Source organism: Sycon ciliatum, chromosome 2, assembly GCF_964019385.1.
Source record: "Sycon ciliatum chromosome 2, ocSycCili1.1, whole genome shotgun sequence".
Lineage (NCBI taxonomy): Eukaryota > Metazoa > Porifera > Calcarea > Leucosolenida > Sycettidae > Sycon > Sycon ciliatum.
Window position 1 is genome coordinate 27,008,980 of NC_088644.1, and position 23,064 is coordinate 27,032,043.

Below are 23,064 nucleotides of genomic sequence, written 5' to 3' on the forward strand. Positions count from 1 at the left end.
AATATACATCCAATGCTCCACTGAATAACATGCTAGCATAACTCGATCAGACCGGCAACGTGGAAACTTTTACCCATGCCCGTGCTGCAACGGAAAAGCAAACGCACTGCATACAACATCATAATGCAGATTTTAGATCTGTGTTGGGAAACTTTGGTAGAAAGTGCTGTGCTGCTTGCCGCAGCAAGTAAAGCATGAAATTCTTGTTTATGCACCATACATATTATAGAAAACGAAGAAATGCTGTGTAAAACAAATAAAATTTTCTGCCCAATATTTCTGCTGAGAATCAGGTGATAGCACAAGCAAATGTGCATACTGTATAATTGGAACATTCAGTGCCATCACTGCATCAGATGCATGCAGGCCAAGTTCACACCGGCCTGTTCCATAGAGCACATTCTGCCGCCCGCCGTCTGATCAATCCCCTCAGCGCCTTGAGCTTTCCACCCACTCTTGCCTTGTTGTACTCACTCATCTCTCCAGGAACTTGCCATGTTCGACCAGCATTTAGCTTGTCCAGCAGTTCACTTCGCTGCAGGGTACCTGCACCCAGGTTGTAGGTGAATGACACCAGAGCATCAAACTGATTCTGGTTCAGCCGATAGCGGACATACCTGTTGACTGCATTCTCGGCAGCCCTCAGGTCACCTCGCAGAAACTTGTCAGCTTGCTGCTCAGTTATCGTCTGCCCCATTCGGACCTACCACAGAAGAGAGAGGGAGAGACAGACAGACAGACAGACAGACAGACAGACAGACAGACAGACAGACAGACAGACAGACAGACAGACAGACAGACAGACAGACAGACAGACAGACAGACAGACAGACAGACAGACAGACAGACAGACAGACAGACAGACAGACAGACAGACAGACAGACAGACAGACAGACAGACAGACAGACAGACAGACAGACAGACAGACAGACAGACAGACAGACAGACAGACAGACAGACAGACAGACAGACAGACAGACAGACAGACAGACAGACAGACAGACAGACAGACAGACAGACAGACAGACAGACAGACAGACAGACAGACAGACAGACAGACAGACAGACAGACAGACAGACAGACAGACAGACAGACAGACAGACAGACAGACAGACAGACAGACAGACAGACAGACAGACAGACAGACAGACAGACAGACAGACAGACAGACAGACAGACAGACAGACAGACAGACAGACAGACAGACAGACAGACAGACAGACAGACAGACAGACAGACAGACAGACAGACAGACAGACAGACAGACAGACAGACAGACAGACAGACAGACAGACAGACAGACAGACAGACAGACAGACAGACAGACAGACAGACAGACAGACAGACAGACAGACAGACAGACAGACAGACAGACAGACAGACAGACAGACAGACAGACAGAGTGCACACACATATCTCTGGTAACTGGCCAAACCCGGCGGTATGCTTGTGGTGAATACCGGTATGGTCATGTTATCGCTGTGCTTCGGAGTGTGGCAAATGGAATACTAAATTCACAAAAACAATAGCTGCATGAGGCGTCCTTCAGAAGTGTGACACTAGGAATAAAATACAGTGCTAGCAATTGTGCTAGACGCATCACTCTGATATGAAACTTTACCTCACAGAGTCACGCGGCCTGGTTGAAACCATACGCCGCATATTTGTTCAAAATTTGCAGAGGAGTGCTACGTTCTGGACTGGCTGTATATTGCACTTCCTAGCTCTCAGTGTTACAGCACTGAACAAGACGCACACTCATTCCAATGGAAACTGGCAGTGCTTGCAGTGCCTCACTGGCAAAGGCAAGGACATGCACGTGAGAATCAATATACATGATGGGTACAGGACGGCTATGAATAGGCAAATGGTGGCACTTGCTAATTGAGTACAACTTTCATCCATGACTTGCAAAGTGTCTTTTAATAAGTATCAGTATATAGAACCTGAATGCATCAGTGAGACTCACATTTCTTGTGTGACCATATCCAATGGTGGGATGACCAGCTACGTCCAGGTATGCCTTCAGGCGGAGACCTTCAAAGTGCTTCACCAGATCCAATCCCCTCCGGCCTGTTGACATTCGCCGTTTACGACTTGTGGAATATCTTCCGGCTTGTCTTGGAGTCGCATTTAGCTTGAAAAGCTGAGCTGGAAGAGCCACTGTTGGTGCCACGTCCTCGGTCAACCCAGGGCCGCTGCTGTTTCCACTGAGGCTGCTGGAATTTGAAGTATTAGTTGTTGCTTCCTGTGTAGAGTTACCAATGTGAGGCCCTGATGGCTGCAAGGATCCAGGGTGATTAGGTACTGACGTTGACCTGATTTCCGGGCCCGGTGATGGTGACATGACTCCTGGACAAGGTTGTGGCAAAGGTCTGGCTTTTGGGCCTGGTGGTTCTGGTGATGGCGGTTGGAATTCGGGGCCAGGTGATGCTGGTGGTGGTCGTGATGGTGGTGGTGGTTGTGATGGTGGTGGGTCAAATTCTGGGTCTGGTGGTTGTGGGTCAGATTCTGGGTCTGGTGGTGGTGGGTCAAAATCTGGCTGTGATGGTGATGGGTCAAAATGTGGTTCTGGTGGTGGTGGTTCAAATTTGGGGCCTGGTGATGGTGGCGGTTGGATTTCGGGGCCTGGTGGTGGCGGAGGTGATTCAGGCCCTGGGGCAGGTCCAGGTCCAGGATCAGGTCCTGGGGCAGGTCCAGAATCAGGCCCTGGGGAAGGTTTAGGATCAGGCCCTGGGGCAGGTCCAGGATCAGGCCCTGGGGTAGGTCTACGATCAGGGTCCACATTAGACCCATAATCTGGCTTTCTCCCTTTCTCTTGATTTTGCCCTCGTTTTGGCTTTTCCTTCGCGTCCAATTTTTTACTAGGCTTATTCTTCTCTCTGTTGCTGACTTTCCGACTATCTTTTCTATCCTTTTTACGGTCCAGTTTCAGCGTGCCATCCGGCTTCTTTCGTGGGTGACTCCTTCCTGGCTGCTTTTTGTTCCGATCTCCTCCACGTCTCCAGCTCAGCCATCGCCTGTACATGTTCTTACCCTTTCCACCAATCCGTTTCAGCCATCGCCTGTACATGGTGCGACCTTTTCCACGACTCCGTCTCAGCCACTGCTTGAATGAGTTACGACTTTTTCCACTGCTCCGTCTCGGCCACTGTCTCTTGCGACTTTTTCCGCTGCTCCGTCTCGGCCACTGTCTGTTGCGACTTTTTCCACGACTCCGTTTCAGCCACTGTCTGCTGCGACCTTTTCCACGGCTCCGTCTCAGCCACCGTCTGTTGCGACCTTTTCCATGACTCCGACTCGGATATCTTGACCTGCGTCGGGTACGTACCTCCGATCGACTCCTTGACCTCCTGCGGTGGGTACGTACCCCCGATCGACTCGTTGACCTCCTGCGTTGGGTACGTACCCCCGATCTACTCCTTGACCTCCTGCGTCGGGTACGTGTCCTCACTCGATATCTTGGCCTCCTGCGTCGCGTACGAACCCCCGATTGACTCCTTGACCACCTGCGTCTGGTACGTACCCCCAATCGACTCCTTGACTTCCTGCGTCGGGTACGTACCCCCGATCGACTCCTTAACCTCCTGCGTCGGGTACGTGTCCTCACTCGATATCTTGGCCTCCTGCGTCGCATACGAACCCCCGATCGACTCCTTGACCACCTGCGTCTGGTACGAACCCCAATCGACTCCTTGACTTCCTGCGTCGGGTACGTACCCCCGATCGACTCCTTAACCTCCTGCGTCGGGTACGTGTCCTCACTCGATATCTTGACCGCCTGCCTCGGGTACGCGTCCTTGATTGATAACTTGATCTCCTGCGTCGAGTATGTGCAGATCGCCGTCTTCTTCGGTATCGTGGGGATCTTTCTGAAACGTGCTGCAAAGCACTCTCATCGCTAGCTTGGCGGGCATTTCTGGATGTGAGTTGGCTGTGTACAACCTGCCAGTCCGGATGTAACAGCGGGGATGTCTCGTCAGCCAAGGAAGTGTCCTGATGCACCAACGCTAAATCTTTACTCACTGCCTGCTGCACCGGGGTGGATAGTTGGAGCACTGCGGCATTGTGATCTTCAGCCGACGTGATGAGCTGGGACTGTGACAGGGCGACGACACCTCCCAAATCTCCGGAGGCGCCTTCTGCCGTTCCCGTCCCAATGCTTGCTGATATCACTGCTGCTGCTGTTGCTGTTGCTGCTGTCAGTCCCACCGGTACTGGGTCATAGAGAACACCGCTTCTAGCCAGTCCAACTTGAGCGGCAATGGCCAGCAATGGCACCAGTGTACCCAACCCGCCCTGGCTCAGCATCTGCACACACACAAAAGAAACACATGACAATTGTGACAAGGAGCATATTCAGTATACATCATGTATACATGAACATGTAGTTGCATCTTCACACCATCGTTAATAAGTATAGTAGTCTAATATCTCCGGGGTTCACGTCGTCGTCTCGGTGGGCTGGCAATTTGCGATGGTGTCGGCCTTGGCGTTGGCCGTTAACATTCATGCGTATGGCACTTGTTGTTGTTGTGTGTGGGTGTGTGGGTGTGTGGGTGTGTGTGTGTGTGTGTGTGTGTGTGTGTTTGTTTTCTTTTCAGCTGTCATTTGCCCTGATCATGCCTCATGCGTGTTTCACAGCATAGTACGTTTCCGCTCATTTTCTTCTTCAACACACGCTAGCTGTATTACTTTGTTCTTGCCCGTACAAGAGGCTTTCGACAAAAGTATAGCAGTCTAAAACTCTGATTGATGCTACTAAGTACAGTGGCATGAACCTTTTTGCAGTTTCTAACAAACTTTCTACAAGTACTGTATTTGGCCAAACAGGTTTACGCAGTCAGGATTATGCATTCTTCATCTCCCACGGGACGTTGAAGAAGAAGAACCTTCTCACTCTCCAGAAGTCTGAATGGTTGCAGTGGCGTACCCGGGGGGGGGGGGTTGTTTTAGGTGCTCAAGCACCCCCCCCCCCCTCAAATTTTTCGACATAGGCCAACTTGATGTACCCATGCCACTAAAAGAACCATAACGTTGCGACCGATGGTCCGATTTACGCAAATGACGGCCCATTGGAAAGGTCTTGAACGAGGCTATTCATTGAGATGTGATTGAATTTGATATTTACTTGAGTAGAAAACTGTATTGTGCCCAAACTCTGAAAGAAGAAATGTTAATGTTCGTAAACCAGACTTTTGAACGCGATTTTGGTGGCACAATTATCAGATTTTTCTTACTGATTTTTTTGCTTTCCACTTGCTGTCATCAGTTACTAGTTGATCATAGTTCACCGTGTTGCATGTACTTTCATGTGCCAGGACAGAGGGTTATCCTTATTGTCAAGAGTACATGACGCCATGATTGTACTCTTGATATTGTCAGAGCCTCGACTTTTTTTATTCCGATTATCCGGGACCACTCCCGGATCAGCTGTTCCGACAACCCGACCGCGAAAACGATTGTTCGCGAAAGTGAACTAATACTGTCTTGTTTGTAAAGCTACCACCATCCATTGTACTGGCTTCCTCTATTACCTGATTCTATTTCTCCATACCAAGAAACAAGAGTATATAAGTTCCTGGGAGCTAATTTACTTTTGCCAGAAGTTGTAATGGTCGTTTTGCCTTCTTGCCCATTCAAATATGTGAAGTATTGTAAGTTTGTTGTTACTAGTACTTCAAAGTGCACAAGTCAAATTGAAAATGTTTTCGTTATATGATCTAGCAAGAGTAGTGTACTCTTGGATTTAGCTTAGGGTGCGTTCTTATATTCTCTAGCTTCTAGGAGAAGAAGAAAAGAGAAGTCGAAGAAACTGGTATAATTCAAGAACGGGTCTCGAAGAATTCGGAGATATTTTGCACATGTCAAGCAATATGAAGCGCCAAAGGGGCCGCGATCTTGAGTTATGAATGTAGTATGCATATGTGCGTATGCGAAAAGGGAAATGCGTACACTCATGATCAACACGTGCCTTTTAGCCGTAGTTCGCATACTTGTATGCGCTGATCCCAAACCGCGGGAATCTCCAAGTTTCAGCCACCTCTGAAGTTTGGAGAGCTTGGAGAGCTTTGGAGAGCCTCCTAAAAGTCGGAGAGGATATAAGAACAGCTCTCGAACTTTTTGGAGAGTCTCCAACTTTTCCCGAGAGGATTTAAGAACACACCCTTACAGAGGAAGTACAGGGTGTCCTCCTAACAGAGGGGTATGTTTGGGATCGGGTACTTCAAGGCCTCATGGTTGCTCAATCCTGCAGAACAGGTCCTACATTTTCCCTCGGTTTGGTAAATCATGGTAAATAGCGCACTAAAATCAAGATATCAACCATCCATAGGCCATGCATCACATGCAGGGGAATAATGCATTATTCGGTTCTTTGGGAAAGGGTTCAAGTGGAGCACCCCCCTCATTCTGGATCCTGCGTACGCCCCTGGGTTGTGACTTGTGAGAGAGGGTTGGGGTTTTTTCCCTGGCATCACACTAGATCAAGTTCACAAATGCTGCTGAACACTAGGAGTGTGATAACTACTTGCAGCACAACACAGCAAGATTGTACTTACGGTGAGCTTGGCGTGACCTTCCTCCCAGTAGACATTCAGAACAGTGAATCATTGGCAAGCGCACATTGGCCTTTTGATCCTCACGAGGATGCAGAGCCAGAGATGGAGCAGTGCATGGCGTCAGTGCCATCTGGGCCACTGGGCATGGCCAGGCAAATTGGTATGCCGCCGCCAGGGAAACTTGTTCACCCTCCCCGCAGCCGGCTGTCATTATGCTCAGCAACTTGCTACTTGTCACCGCAGCGATCCCAGCAATAGTCCTTGTATCGTGAAGCTGGCCAACAAAATTTCAGTACTGACATGTGACATGATTCAGTTTGGAGTATATTCTGATCAGGAAGTGTTACTGCTGGCACGTTCGCCCTGTCATGGATTATGGCGTGATCGGTTCAAGCACGGTTTGCTACGGACATAAAATTGGAAAAGACTGTGTCAGTTGTTTCCCCTCGTCCTCAGGCCACACACCATCACAGCACAGCGTGCTACTCACAGGGGTAACGTGACAGCGTTTTGATCAGTGTTTTTGTTTGCAGTACGGCCTTTGCCGGGTGACCATTCGCTCTTGACAGTCACAGCTGAGCAAATGGTCACATTTCCAGGAAGGAAGTATCACAAGGGCCAGGACCTAGGACCCCCCCCCAATACGTGCTCGTCTGTTATTTCTTTCTTTTTAGAATATTTTAACTTTTAAAAGGGAAAACCTTTTCAGCCATTTACGCCAATGGCAGCAGTTTGGTTCTTGATGATGGCTCACTGGGCCGAACTATTGGTTGATTTTCCTTTTCTTTTTCAAATGCTACTTTATATATATATAGATAAGAGACCGATTCAACCAAATGTTGGAAATTGACATAATTTTAGGGACTCATAAGAAAAAGCCTTCTAAGCTATTTAACCATGTTTGGCTATTTTGGGGAATTGCTTGCATTTTTCGAACTGCTGTTTGGATGCAAAGTAGAGTTGAGTGGTTGGCATATTAGTCTACATGCTCTAGCTGTAGACTTCAAGTAGAAGTCTTGCTACATGTACTTTGATATAGCGAGGACATGACTTGACGTGGTTGCATCTTCCGACATCATCGGCGTGGGAACTGCGACTACCAGTTGTGGAAGCATCTATGACTTCATGCCCCAGTTTGGACATGTTTCGTTTGGCCATTTCCGTATATCTTGCAGCACGCCGACAGAATACACTGACTTACATGTATCCGCTATGGAATCCTCTGGCTCCTTCTTTTATTTGTACGCGTTATATTCTGGTTTCCAATATTAAAGTGTGGAAAATGCGAAACTTGGAGCATTTTCGTAAAGCTCTTTTGGTCCAAAAAAAGTATTTTGGGGCCTTTCATGAAAACTTGAGGCACCAGGGCTGCGGCCGGCCCATATTCTAGATACTACCGAGTGCGAAGACCAAGACAAAGTATTCCGTTTCTACTATTCGGAGAACATTGCACAGTTTCACTGAAGGCATGCCCTGCTCGGACTGAAGGCATGAACGTGGTCTTCCATCATGTGTGCGGCATGGCTGACACTCTCTAAAAGGAGAGTGCTATGCCGACTGGCATTGCTTACCATGATCTCAACCGGCTGCACCACAAATAATTTTTAAATTGCCACTGTCTAGTCGTCATCAGTATGGTTTCAAGCCTGGTTAACAGTACCATAAACACATCAGCTGAACGTCGTGGCTGTCTGGCCATGCAGACGCGGTGGAATGGCTTCTTCCTGGCAGCTGCTCACATCCTTACCCGGTCACAGCCACAACAATCGGATCAGCGGACCGATCACTCCAGATACTCCAACTGCTCACCTCGGCAAACTTCGCAGGTGGTGCTCGGCCATGATCAGAATCTCAACAGCATAGCGGCTGAGGGCACATTAACACAGTCACAGGACAAGCACACATAGTAGTAATTAGTATTTACAAATTTGGCTGTGTCCCAACTTCTGATCATGACCATATTCAGGGAACTTGATGCTGATTGCTGAATGCCAATGCATGGCAGTTGACACAGCTGCCGTGCACGAGTGTACCACCAGGGTCCACACATGCAGGCTTCCCGAGCACATGCACACCCGAACTCCTTTTCCAGCTCTGTACTGTAGCATCTGCAAGTAAGTTACTCAGTGTATAGCAGTTACTATCGTCTATGGGAGTTTTTAATGCAACCCACTCGTCACATTATGTACATGTATGTCCCCCTCGACTGCCGGCCCATCTTCATATCAGGTGTGAAGCCGGCCTGGGCCAATTCGGGTGCCGCCGGATGGTATTTGTCAAGTACCGGTAAGTTGGAACTAGTAGCATTCAGGGCGTCACCGTAAACTGTCCCTCCCTCCTCCTCAGGGCCGCGTACGTATGCATGTACATGTACGCAGGGATTATTGATGCATGCAATCGTGTACTTTTGCCGGCTAGATGCTTTGGCTATACTTGTTACCATGGTTATGTACTGTACTGCAATCGGTTCAGTGGCCAGTCACTCTGAGTGAGCATCAACGATGAGACGTAATCTGTTACCATGGTTACAAGGTCAAACTAGCTATCATGTATCAGTCCGGAGATTCCGTATCAAAGTGTGCTTGAGTCCCGGTTTCGATACATGTATCATTTCACCTCACGGCATTTTGAGTATTTATATTGTATTACTCGTTGAATTTCCTTTGCCAGTAAATTCCTTCTGAAGAGATGGCAACGAAAATGTTCACTGAGGAAATCTAACCTGTGTTGCGAATGGTGTGTGTTTTGAATGCGGAACTTGCTTTACTTATATTGCGTTGAATATAATAATTATAAGTATTACTACTTCAAGTACTAGTAGTAGAACTATTATTAATTTTGGTGCCAGTGTTCACTTTATTATTATTAGACACAATCTCATAGCATGTGACAAGCATAGCTAATGCAGGGACAGAATCCCCTGAGACAACTTGGCAGGGCGTTGAGCCAGCCACGGCAATAGTAAGCTAGGAAAACAAAGCAAATATTAATTCATCATTTCTAGGAACTGGCCCCTGGCCGGTGAGAAGGCATCCTTGCCTGTAAATCTCATGAAGTAAAATAAAACAACAACAACAACAACAATTTAAAAAAAAGCAAAAATGAGTGGAAAATTACAAAGAAAAACGATTAACGGAATTGAGCAGTTCCACAAGCAGAAGCCAGTGGTCTGGCCTTGGCTGAATCAACCCCACTCTGCTGATAGGTTGAATTCTCTGCCTGTCTCGTGTCGTCAGGTTGAGCATCTATCCGTTTTTGTTTCGCTCTGTAAAGAGCACTTAGGGTTCCCTGTAACAAGACGGCAACGTCTGTAGGGCCTTCCCTATCAAAATAATAAATAACTACTACTACTACTACTACTACTAGTACTACTACTACTGAGTACTACTACTACTACTACTACTACTACTACTACTACTACTACTACTACTACGGTACTACACTCCAGTCTGGCCACCAAAGCCAGGCCAGGCCAGGGCAAGGCTGCAGGCCATGGTCCTGTTGTCACAGACACAGGTGCTATCGCCCAGGGAGTCGTAAGATACCGGTATTTTACGACTCCCTGGTCGATATCACCTGGTAGATTTACCGACCGTTGCGTTGTATCATGCCATGCACACAACAGCGCTAGCGGCTACCGGTAACTGACTAAGCGCAGGGCGCCGGGCCGCATGGCCCATCGTGTCACCCGCGAAATTCAAAACACATCACGAAGACAACGCTTCAAAGACAAAAGTGTTCTCACGAACAACCACCACAACGGTGCCCGATCGGCTGAAGACGGCGAAGGTTGTGCGCGATCGTGGCCTGTTTCGTACTCTTTTAGCTGGTGATCGTGACGGATAGGTGTTTGGAGAGTGTCTCCCGATCTAAACCAATAGATTCAGTATCGCTTGAAGTAACTTAGTTGGTGTCCTTGTCCGCTGTGCAAGTTTTAATTGGAGTCAATATTTCTTTAGCTGCCATCAAATTATCCAGCGAAACCTGATGGACGGTGGAGCAATGGATTTTCCACTGGTTGGAGAGATAAGAGAAAAAGAAAAGCTGAAGGTATGTCACTGACCCCGATCTCCAAAAAAAGATGCCCTGTTCTGCTTGACGAGCTCTTTGATCCTGTTTATCTTGTCCGCAAGATTCCGTTCAAAACTTTAAAAATGTAGAACTAACTACTTGTACAACTGACAAATTAATTAATAGCATTACAAACTTCACAGCGAAGGTGGATACAATTCAGTTTCTTTTACAATCACATTTCGTTTCAAACTGAAGGTGGGCATGATGATAGTAGTTTGAAAATGATGTTCAAGATACATCAAACAAATTCACGTTTATCGACCTGTCCAAAACGCAACTTCTAAAAATAAAAACACACATTGACACAACGTGTTCGCTTTATGGCCCCAGCACTTAATATATTCATGGGCCATATTTATATTTCACTGCTATCAGCACTGCAGCACTTCAAAGGAAGTAAAATGGGGCTTTGTATGCAGTGTTTATTTTCGTGTTGTTTCCTTCGGCCACTTTTCTTTCCATTACCGGTTGAATCACCTTTCATCCTCTTTCAGTGGCGCTATCCCTTGTAACTTATACATGCATACATGTACGTATCTTGTCTTGATTCGATTTTGTACAGCAAAGTCCAACAGTGGCGAAGAGTGTGGCGACACCATCGCCAAAGTCCTGGACGTTTGGAGAATACCTTACAACTCGACAGAAACGTCGCCAGTCTGCTGTGGCCGGCAGTGGCAAGGGCAAGGAGAATGTTGCCTCCGCCTCGGTCCGCAAGCAGATATTCCCATCGGACAGCTCCGGCGCGGCGGCGGGTCAAACCGCGGAGTCTCCGCGTCTGAAGCGCAAGCGCTCGTTTGCTAGCAACACCGTCAACACTACCCAGCCGGTGTCCACTGCTTCCAGACAGAAATCTGTGCAAGCACCTCACGGTGTAGTTGAAGTACCAGCATCCAGTCCACATGGCCAGGTAATGGTATGGCATGGTGATCGTCTTTGACTACAAATAGTACACTCATCAATCGTTTCCTTTGATGGCGTGTTCCCTACTCTACATTATGATGTAATGTGCATACAGTGTGATGTAATGTGTATGACGTGGTCATGAGCAGATATGCACCTGTGAGCATCCTACAACACTGACCTGTCCTGGCTAGTGTCTGCATGCTTTCTCTGCAAACTCGATGTTATACGGCTCAGCCACTGATCCAAGTACGGCCTTATACATATGAGTAATCACTCAGTGATTGATGTACCGTCGCGTATAAAAGCTGGGCTAATTCCTGTGAAGGCCGATATCAGTGCTAGGTTTCTATGCAAGCCAGGCGTGTATTCAAACCAGGTATATTCTATGTATGTCAACACTGAAACCAGGTCTATGTGCCGAAGATCCATCTTGAAAATCAGACCTGTATTCAAAGCAGGCTTCTATACACGACACTGCGGTATCATAATCATATCATTATCCGTATCCCGTAGAAGTTGTACACATATTAAATATGTTTAGGTCTATGTCTATACCCTGCATCAGTGTGTGTCCTCAGGATATACGACAGCAGGCAGCCTGCCCAGGAGACAGTACCAGTGCATAATTATAGTACGGACTGTTAGTTAATGTGCACCATGCTTTCCTTTGTGAATGTGCACCACCATTTTCTTTCTTTCTTTTTGCCATGCAGCAGCAGGGTCGTCGACGGCGTAAAGTAGGTAGCCGCAGTGCCAGCAGCAGCAGCAACTCGTCCAGTGCTGGCGACGGGCAAACCCTGCGCACCATGTGGGACAGCGTGGTGGCCATGATGAAGACGGCCGTTGACTCCATTCTATTCGACGATGATGCAGATGCGGAAAATGAGGGCGCGTTCCAATCCCCAGCCAAGGTACGGCATGTGCTGGCTAGTATCGGGGTGGTGTTTTTTGTTTAAATACGGTCACCTAGTATTGTGGGCCCTATTAAAAAAACTTACCCCTTACCGTGCAGTCGGCGACGTGTTGGGACTACTTTTCATTGCCAATGGGTTGGACTGGAGGAACTCCTGGCGACTAACGGCGTTACTCTGTGCGGGTGCATGCCTGGATGCACATGTGCCTGCATAAGCTTGGGTGTGTCAATTTTGGAAAGAGAGATGTACACAACAATATCGCTGTACATAATATGAAGCGAGTCCCTGACTGTCATTCTGTTGTTGGCACCTCATCCCAGGTGTGTCCATCCAAATGCGTTTCTTGAGAGATGATTTACCAGCAAATTTACTTAGCTGTAGTGTTATCGGTTCAATCGTGTTGTATTTACTGCAGCGACGCTGTCCAGCGGAGAGTGGCATGCCGCTGCGTGCAGCTGACAGAACTCAACAGCCTCTACGCCGCACTCAGTCCAACACAAGAACCCAAAACATCGAGCCATCGAAGATCAAGGAAGCCAAGAATCTTGACCCCGACGCTAGGAAAACGTATGCAGTGAAACTCTCTATAGTATAGGAGTTTTTTTTCTCCCGTACTTTAATAGTCTGTAGTAAACATTCACAAATGGCTCTGTTAGTGCTTGGGACTATGCGGTTCCACACAGTGTTGTGATGCTTGACGCCGTACGTGGTTAAAGTCATGTGGACCCGAAGCTTGCTCCAGAATAGGTTCAAGTCGACTATCAGCAATAAGACACGACCTTCCTGAGTGTTGTTGTGGGGACTGTTACTACTGCTGCTGTTGTCAACTGAAAACTTCCGATGGCTGCTGACGTGGATGCCAGAAAATATCAACAACAAACTGGCCCTTCTGCCCAACCTTTGGTGCTTTGTAGAGGCTCTTTGAGTCTTTGTTACTTGTGTGCCGTCCACATCTGTGACATCAGATGCTACTGGTTTGAAAATGCGCACTAATGCCATGGGGATTCTCCAGCGTTAGTGTACTGATGTTCTTACCTCGGATCATTCTTTCTTCCCTCTTTCCTGACCACTGCTCGTGTGTGTGTGTGTGTGTGTGTGTGTGTGTGTGTGCATGTTCCACAGCCGTCGACGCGTAACCAGGAAGCAGTCCATGTTCTCACGATCCTCTCAGGTAGCACCGCCTGACCAGAGTGCAGCAGCGTCAACTGGCGGCCAGATGACGGGGGCAACCAGTCCTGTTGCCACGGCGCAGGAGCTCAGTGTAAGTACAGCAAGCGCGTGTGTGTGCGTGTGTGCATGCTCCAAGATCATGGATATTCAACATGTTGACAACGTTACCCTGACCTTAGCCATTGCTCGGGCATGTGCATGATGATGTACACTTGCTAGTATGGTTGCCCGGGTGATAACTTCCATAACGACCAATCTGCCGCCCGTGCTTGCTCACTCAATTGTGATGTGTGTTGTTGTGTGGCCATTCCCAGGTGTTCACATTCCGCCGGTCGCCTCTGAGCACAAAGGTGGCCAGTGCGTTCGGCTCGCCACGCTCCTCCGGTCGCCAGCACAGCGCGCCCACTCGCCAATGCCCCGTTCCGCTCAAGCACATACCTGCCCGCTCGACCCGCGCCTCCGACGGTGGCCGCCTGCGCACACCCGTCCACCTCTGCGCACCGTCTCCGCTCTGCTCACCACTGTTCCGAGAGGAACCCACCAGCCTCCGAGTAAGTTGTCTTCAGACTAGGAGTCTACGTTACCGTATTGCACATTGGATGAATAGCAATGGAAACTTGGCACTCTACCTATGTCCAACTGAACCTTCATTATACAATGCACTACACTCAAACACATCGTATCCGCCTTACACGGCACTGGACCATGTTCGCAACAAAGACCATCGGTTGGCGACACAATCCTGATCGGTGGGTGTGGGGTTTGAGAGTTTTCTTCCCCTGCTCCTGTGCCTTTATCATACCAGCACTATACTAGAAGATTGGGAGCATGTGTCTGTGTCAAGTTTATTCGGCCATTTCTATTGTGCCCCGTGCTTGACAGAGAACTGAAGCAGACCAAACGCCCGGCGATGGCAATTGTGTCAATCGACATTCAGAAGCACTCAACAGAAGTTTCAGATCTTCATCCAGGCCATCCAGTCGCAATGGCGCGGTTCGTGTGTCTCGCTCTCGCTCTGCACGCAACGTGTCATCGCGAATTGATGTGCCTAGCCGCTCGCCTACACGTAAGCTTGAGGTGCTTGCTGCCGGTGTTCTGGTGGGGCTTTGCCTGTCTGTTGGCCTGTGTGCACGTGTGTGCGTGTGTGTGTGCACGTGTGTGTCTGTCTGTGTGCGTGTGTGTGTGTGCACGTGTGTGTGTGTGCACGTGTGTGTTCATGTTACTGCAATGCCTTGGAAAGCTGGTTGTCTGGAATTGTGTTGTTCTGCTGTGCTCGTATCCTTGTGTTGATGCCCACTTGCTTCTTACCCAAGAACACTCTTTGTCATCCTGTACAGCTGTTGGCATCGACATTGATCCTCTCCTCAAGATGAAAGTTCCGTAAGTTAGTTACCCTATCGCACCGACCATTGGACTGTTTCAAACTGCTGTTTGCAATTCACTGGTACACTGACCACAAGCCGTGCCATGCCAATGGTTAGTATTCGAGTGCAGTACTCAGCGATCAAATATTGACTGTTTTCTTGGCCTTTTTCTTCTTTTCTTTTTTTTCCAGGAGCACAGCAATGCCTGTTCGTACTGCCACACGACCGAAGCAGTGTACTGAGGCTAAACACAGTGTGCCCAAACTCAATGCCGTTGATGAAAGCCGCGATGCCGACATTTCGGCTAGCTCCAGTAACGACAGCACAGGTGCAGGGTTAGCTGCAGTGCCGCCTCCCCCTGCACCACCACTCCCACCACCGCTGCCAACAGAAACGACCGTATCTAACACCGAGTCAACGACCAGTGGTCCACCTCCGCCGCCACCGCCTGTTCCAAAAGTACTGACTAAAGCCGATGCGCCGCGTGTTGTTCAGCAAAGTCGAGCCGATCGAGTCCTCTCTGGCATGCAGGAGCGACTGCGCAATCGCATGCGTCAGGCAGTCGAGTCGGCCAAGTCCGTCACCGACAAGTCGACAAAGAATGAGAAGGTGGAAATCGATCCAAAGGTACGCAGTACTTTTCTTGCTGCGAGTACTAGCGGTATGTATCGAGCCGGTCTTGGTATGGGTGCATGGCCCTGCCCCCAAACAGGATTGACAATATCCTTTTTTTTAGTTTTAGCCTGGCACCCGTTTTTCACGGAATGCACAGTTGAATGAGATAATGCCGTCCCAAAAAGGCAAAACCCCTCCTCGCCTTTATGGAAGGTAAAGATTAGTGTAAAGATGTTTAGAAGTCTAAATAGAAGCATGACAGGGGTGTCTACCACTAAGCTATGGGGTAGTCGTCATCCCAACGGCGACCGTTCGACATTTTCTTCAGACTTCAAAACTCATAAATTACATAATTCATACAAAAAAAGGTGAAGGGGTACAACCCAGAGTGTGCAGCTTGAATGGGTCACCGTACTCACTTGACTAGAAGCCCCTCTGAATGATAGCCCCTGTGCAGGGCTATGTGCCTATACCAGAACCAGCCCGATACCACCGCTGGGCATGGCTGTGCTGTGTCTAGCCTGAGAGGCTGGTTCCCTCGCATACAATCAGAACTCCCTCGTGTATCAACACTCCACGTAAAGTTAGAAACATTACTCCAGCCATTACCATGCGTCTGTCCGGCCAATTCTCTCCAACGGGTGTCTTGCTTCGCAGTTTGTTGTTCTGTGCCGAGTGGTGAATCGCTCCTCCGTCTACTCCCGTGATCTGTAACATGCATACAGATAACACAATGGGCTGCCATTCAATCCAAGTACCGCAAGATCACCATGGAAGAGTTCTTGGCACTGGCTGAGACCCAGCGCACTGTGGCACTTCAACAAATTCAGGTTGGTCTCTCTCTCTCTCTCTGCACGTATATGTAGTTCACATGACAAGTCTCGTTGAGAGGCGTTTGTGCTTGTCTTGCTTTAGCATCGTGTGGTGGCATCCTTCTACGTGTGATTATTGACTTGGATGTGGATACCAGCAATACATGTAGCGCTTGTTTTAGGGGGTTTCTCTTTGGGGGTTTTTCCTGTGCATTTGCCGGGCAAGAGCGCAAGTAACACGTTAGTTGACATTTAATTTGCCCTTTGGTGTTTGCTGTGTCTGCTACGGTTTTCAGGCATTGTCCATGCGGCTGCCTTCGGAGATGAATGAGATCATTCAGTGCGTGGAGAGCTTGGCCGCTGCTACATGCTGGTGGCCTGGTGGCATAAAGGAGATGAAGGTACGTTGCCATGCCAGTGACTGGCCGCTGTTCTGCTTTTCTTCACTTTGACCTGGGCATTGTAAGCTGCAGCATTCGGATTCAGACGCAGGTAGCAAGATATCTGACAGACTCTGCAAGAGCTAGTTCGGGATTCCAATGGCTCCATCTTAGCTCATTGCTAATTGTTTGTCCCTGCTGCAGGAGACCATACCAGAATGGAAAGTTCTCGAGCCCAAGCTGGACACCATGGAAGAATACATCAAGGTAGGTGGTGGGCTGGTTGCTCTGCAGAGTCTCATCGCTAGCTCACAGATGTGTGTGTGCGTGTGTGTGTGTGCTTACCTCAACTTGGCTAGTGTGTACAGTGTGTTTGGAGTTCTCTCACAGCCAGTTATTTCAAAGACGCAGTAAAATACATGTGCGTACATGTTAATGGACTCGAAACATTGAATTCGAACATACAGATGCGAGTGTGTGTTTGGGGGCGGGGGGGGGGGGGGGGGGGGGGGGGAGGGGGTCGAGTCTGCTTACTGATGTGTACATTGCAGCAAATGTGTTCTCTCGGGTCGTGAGACTAGAGAAGTGCCTGTTCTACCACACTTGTAGCTGGTGAAATCGCATCTCTAGTTTCCCATCATACTGTGCATGCTTTTATCCATACGTGCAAGGCATGTGTACCTTTACTGTCCGTACTGTCTAGTTGTTTGCTAACACACACTATGACCTTCAGCAATGCCGCTACTCGAATTGTTTGTCATGTTCTTGCTTGGCTGTTTCTCATCTACTTTAGGTCACTCATAGCATGTCTGAAGTGACGGCAATGCCTGACGCACCGCAGGCGGAATTCCACCTGGAAGTCTCCAGATTACGGTAGGGTTTTGCTAGCTGCCTGCAATTGCTGCTGTACCTCGTCGCCATGTCTCCAGGCACGCCCGCTGAATATTGCGCCTAGCATCTCGGCTACATTACATTCCTACTCCGACTGTTTCAACTACTTGTGCATGTTTAATATCATATCAACTGCGTTCTTTCTTTTGCATAACAATGTTCCTTTGCTGGAAAAATGGAGCCCTTGGTTCAAAGACGTCCTTCTTTGCCTGTGCGTGAATGCTGCGTGTAGGGACTTGTTCTTGAAGTGGCATCGTCACTGGAGTGGAACACTGCTCTCAAGCGCCCGGTAAGTAGTGTGTGTGTGTGTGTGTGTGTGTGTGTGTGTGTGTGTGTGTGTGTGTGTGCTGTACATAGCCATGCGCAGCTGTCTGCAAAGTGCTATGTAATCTACAAGTCGATGGTGTACTAGCACATGGATTGTCACAGAAACGGTTGAGTACAATTGTAGTCAAGAATTCGTCACTCTTTAAAGTGACTATCTAAAGAGTGACTATCATCTTTTGATGTCACATGTACGCGATTACATTTGTTTTCAGTGGACCTGTACATCGCTATATGATCTGACCCTGGTGAACGCTTGTGACTACTTATGATTGCTTCAATGGTAGTGATGAGCAGTCGATAATGCGACAGTGAGCAGGGCTGCCTTCTGTATTGCTATGCATCCCTGTGTGTTGGTGTTGTTGTTGTTGGTGTTGGTGTTGGTGGTGGTGGTATTTCAAATCTGTTTTCTCGCAATGGTTCAGGGCCAATAGGGCTTGAAAGTGCTACGTCACAGCATAGCAACAATTTCAAAAATTCAAAAACTGGATCCTCTTGGATCCAGTTTTTGTATGGATCAAAGCACATTTCAAGCCGTCTTACTCACAGCAAGGTGATGTAGCCAGTGAAACTGACTGATTTGGCTACTGAGGGCGGGGTTACAACTGGTGGCGAAGTAAAAGTCACCCCTGCATACGACATGAGTGGGTTGCTATGCACCCACATACGGCGGCAATAGCAAAGTCACACCTTGGTGGATCCAAAATAGAAATCTGATGTCAACTTACTACTCCCTGGCCGTTTTTGACGGCATCACTTTCAAGCCCTATAAGAGATTGCTGTTGCTACGTGTCCCAGCACCCTCACCTGTTCTGTATGTGTATGCCCTTTGTTCCCACTTCTTAGTTCCAGTTTGTGTGCGTATTGGTGTGGCACAGGTCTTGGAAAGCGTTGTCATTGCCAGTCGATGGGTCACTGCTCAATCAGGCGCGGTGCTACCTGGCGGAGTTGATGCTGCAGATGTCGCACCGCGTGTCTGAAGAGACGGCACAGCTGCATGGCAAGAGTATCACACGCAGCCACCGTCAGGCTAAGCAGGTACTGTTTGTGTGCTGCTGCTTGCGTTGCCTTTGCAAACCTACTGCTGCTACAGTTCTCGTCTTTGAAGCCGGTGTGCCTTGACTTCAGAAGTTTTACAGAGCCAGTTTGGCGGTTTGGGGAACAGGGGATGTTTCCCAAACGATTTGAATCTCCTGTCAACTTTTTCCTGTGTACAACATGTATTCCGGTTCGAATTTTAAAAGTGGGTTCTGCGTAGGTCCCTGCAGCAGGTCCCGTACTAGGGTAGTCACCTGTACCTTGTTGTTCTGTGTTACAGTGTAGGGTCCTGACGTAATGTAGTCATGAGAGTGACTTTTCTAAAGTACTAAGTACTGTAAATATACAAAATTTCGGCGCTGCAAAATTTCGGCACTTCACGATTTTTGACATTTCGGCGGCGATTTATTTTCGGCGTGGGGTAGAGGGCATGGTATAGTGCGACAGATGTTGTGAACATTTCATCGGCGTTTTAATTTAGGCGTTTTGGGTCGGGGCCGAATATAGCCGAGATTAAATAGCTGCCGAAAATTTGTATATTTACAGTAGTGCTTGGAGTTGTGCTCCATCATGTTGTAGCTGTACCAGTGACACCCACTACTACCATCTCAGTCTACGTGCTAGCACATCATAAATCCTGGCCTCGGCTGGTGGTGGCCGCTGGAAAACGGCGCGCGTTTTGCTTTCATTTTTTCTGACTGCAGCTGACTAGCATGCTTCAGGAATGCATAGAGTATTTGATCATGTCACTGGAGCTGGTCAAGGAACCGGCCTTCCCGCACGGCAACGGCCAGGACACAACGGTCTACGACGACGAATGCGAGCGCATCTCATCGCTGTTCGCCGCCACCAAGTCTGCGGGCATCCTGTGCACGCAACGCTACGTGGAGATGGCCAACGCGCAGTACCTTGCTGTCGTGCACACTCACCCCAAGCAGGTAAGCTGCTGCTACTGGCGGTACACACATGCACACCCATACCCCCCCCACACACACACACGTGCGCACGCACACCGTACAAGCAGTGCAAGGTGTGCAGTCAATCCGTACTCATTTTTCACCTTCATTTCAAGCTGTAGTGAGCTGCACACAAGAACAATGAGCTGGTGTAGGATCCGGATCCAGGTGTGACCCTATTACCCTCATCTTCTTATACAGCATGACCTGACATCTGTTCAGTTCGCCCAGCCATACGATCTTTCCTTACCTTGGCTGTAAATCAAGGTAGGGCATTCTGACGGTACTTAATGCCATATGTTGTGTACTCGTAGTACATGTAGCAGCAAGTGGCTACCATGTATGAGACTGCCGTGATTACTAGTGGTGAAACGAATATTCGAACATTCGTTCGGTTTGTCACATTCGAATATTCTTTAAGTCACATCGAGTATTCGTTACGTCACTTCGAATGCAGTGCATGTATATACAAGCACGCCGAACACAATACAGTGCAGTGCGTACAGCCTGCCTGTGACTTTGTACTCCATGTTTGCACATGTATGTGCATACTGGACTGCCAATGTTGCACATAACATGTATGAACTTCGAAGTAGTCTTATGTGGCAGTGCATTTTATGTGGCACTACTGTTTGTCGTACCTAATAATAATGACAATATCCATCAAATGACTGAGAGGAGGGCATGTGATGGCATCTCTGTTACCAAAAGAAATTAAAGAATATTCGTACGTTCGTTCGATAAGCCAAAGAATATTCGGTTACTAGGTTTTGACATTCGTTTCACCACTAGTGATTACCTCTCAAGCTCTCACCATCTATGTACCTCTCCCCCCCCCCCCCCCCCCCCTCCTGTGCCTACTGCAGGAGGTTACCGCACATTTCGATGGCGTCCTCAAGACACTGGGCCTGCTGAAGAACTTAGCACGGAAGTCCCAGGACTCGAGCCTTCCTTGGAGAGCCCTGGCACAGAAAGGTACATCTAAGTGTTTGTGCTGTCGTGAATCTATTGTACGTACCTACCAGTATACATGCTTTAGGACCGTGTTTCTTCCTTTGCAGTTCTGTTCGAGCGTTTTTTTCCCCTTTTTGGGACTTCTTTACATACACACACACGCACACACATACACAAGCACACTGCATTGGACAGTTGTACCATGCATGGATGTTGGGTTCTCTTCTCGTTGTGCCCAGGCGTCCTGCAGCACTTCAGCGGCACTGCTGATGTAAGCGAGGCAATCTACAGGAGCTGTGCCAGCGTTCTGCAGCACATCATGAAAGTCACCCGGGTCACTGGTGCTAGCAATGACAATGGAAGCAATGGCAGCAGTGCGGCGTCCTCCTCGGCTGAGACTACACCACGCGAGGTATGTTCTCCTGCAGCACTGTACCGCCAGCGTGTGGTCTCCAGGACACACAAGCTGTTTAGCTTTGCTGTGTTGGTCAACGCGGCGAACACAATTACGCCTGTCTGCCTTGGGTTGTTTTCTGTTGCCGGACTTCATTTCACTTTCTTTTTGAGTGGCTTTGGTTTGTCGGTGACTTTCGGACCCTGCATGCATAATTCGTGGACAGTGTGCCAGGATCTTATCGCTTTGCAGCTTACATTTACTCGCCATGCTTCTTTTCTGAAATTCTCTGCTTTGTCCAGATGGTTCTGTGGCTGATGTTTGGCTGCAAGTATTTGAACCGCTCTCTGGAGATGCTGGGCGATGATGGCCACAGCAACATGAAGGAGCTGCTGGACTCATTGCAACGTATCGAAGACAGCCTACCTGGGCAGTGATGGCCACAGCAACATGAAGGAGCTGCTGGACCCATTGCAACGTATCGAAGACAGCCTATCTGGGCAGTGATGGCCAGGGAACACTCGACTAACTTATTCACCCCGACGGTCTTGTTTAGTAGATGCATTCCTGATAACACCACCAATCTGGTCTCAACGAATGTTGTGCATTGCTGCCTGACTGTCCTTTGCCAGATTCCGTGTCAGTACTTTGCCATCAACCCACAGTTCTGTCAGCACCTTCGTCCAATGAGCTGTTTTCTCCTTCCTCCAACGAACGCTTATCCCCTTCCCCAGCAGACTGCTTTCCCCTTCCTCCCAACGAAGGCTGGGTAGTGAAGAAGAAATTTTCTTCTTCACTCCCCAGCCAAAATGTGTGATCAAATATTCCACGCTGTACTTGTATCAATGGATTAACACGTACCGAGGCTTCTTCACTTCTGTAAGAAATGACCACTGGCAAAAACTCACCACTAAAACTAGATGACGTCCAACAGCATGGTGACTAACTGATTGATCAATAGCTACATGTCCATGTACATGTACGTATTCATTCGCACTTGCTTGTACGAGTATGGTCTGTAGGTTTGTGACGCCCGCTGGCAATGGGCGCCGGGCTCCTTGATAATTTTATACTGATTGTGTCGTCGCTGCTGGCAGTAAGTTAGATTGCTTGCTGTTTCTTTATTTTGTCAGTACACACACACGTACACAAGTAATCATTTCTATTTCCAGCAGGCTAGACATGTATATAACTTAGTGTATATTTTCGTTTCCCTTTGCCCACGGTGTACATGATAGGAAGTATCTCACCCTTTTTTTTCTTCTTGTATATTGCACATATTTCAAATTTATCTTCAAGTCATAATGCTTTGAATCCTCCACTTTGTTGACATGCAGTATAGTTTAATAGGCAACCTGACTCCTATTGCTCTTTTCCCGGAAACTTTTTAAAAACACTTGCAAGAGTTTTGGATAGAAAAAAAATCACCGCTGCAGTATGTGACAGGCGGCCTGATTTTCTTCAACCCGTGAAGTCCAGATTTGAATATGCAAATGTGCCATTTTCAAAATACATGTACACCAGGCAGTGGTAAAATACCAGTATTTTACTACTCCCGGATGTACACTTCATGTAGATCTACACTGTCACACAACAGGTTGGCATCATCAATACACTTACATGAAAAGCTGCGTGTTTGCACACGATTCGCGCGGTTGTTAGTACTTCAAAGTGCTTGTTAGCATGCGGTAGAGTGGTGGGAGCAAGCTACCA

General features: G+C 48.3%; 2 protein-coding genes and 1 long non-coding RNA gene across 4 annotated transcripts; 1 reads left to right on the forward strand and 2 right to left on the reverse strand.

The window, feature by feature from the left end:
- Window positions 1–130: 130 nt before the first annotated feature.
- LOC135809454 (serine/arginine repetitive matrix protein 2-like) lies at window positions 131–7,186 on the reverse strand. The gene is made up of 3 exons (XM_065322808.1): window positions 6,563–7,186; window positions 1,972–4,313; window positions 131–703 (listed from the first exon to the last, which is right to left on the reverse strand). Exons 2-3 carry the CDS (start codon window positions 3,637–3,639, stop codon window positions 374–376), a joined length of 1,998 nt encoding a protein of 665 aa, XP_065178880.1. The 5' UTR covers window positions 3,640–4,313; window positions 6,563–7,186; the 3' UTR covers window positions 131–373.
- Window positions 7,187–7,231: 45 nt separating this feature from the next.
- On the reverse strand, window positions 7,232–23,056 carry LOC135809455 (uncharacterized). Its single transcript, XR_010552199.1, has 3 exons — window positions 22,972–23,056; window positions 16,212–16,310; window positions 7,232–8,428 (listed from the first exon to the last, which is right to left on the reverse strand). It is a non-coding gene; the product is annotated as an uncharacterized LOC135809455 (long non-coding RNA).
- On the forward strand, window positions 10,295–22,672 carry LOC135809452 (mucin-5AC-like). Of its 2 annotated transcripts, none has more exons than XM_065322803.1 (19): window positions 10,295–10,612; window positions 11,199–11,543; window positions 12,253–12,450; window positions 12,869–13,020; window positions 13,576–13,714; window positions 13,938–14,174; window positions 14,506–14,689; window positions 14,961–15,003; window positions 15,179–15,614; window positions 16,328–16,432; window positions 16,711–16,815; window positions 16,999–17,061; window positions 17,588–17,667; window positions 17,918–17,974; window positions 18,888–19,047; window positions 19,752–19,985; window positions 20,870–20,978; window positions 21,197–21,369; window positions 21,654–22,672. In XM_065322803.1, exons 1-19 carry the CDS (start codon window positions 10,550–10,552, stop codon window positions 21,786–21,788), a joined length of 3,018 nt encoding a protein of 1,005 aa, XP_065178875.1. In that variant the 5' UTR covers window positions 10,295–10,549; the 3' UTR covers window positions 21,789–22,672. The 2 variants fall into 2 exon arrangements, with proteins under 2 accessions (XP_065178875.1, XP_065178877.1); XM_065322805.1 differs by having other exon boundaries at window positions 12,256–12,450.
- Window positions 23,057–23,064: the final 8 nt, after the last annotated feature.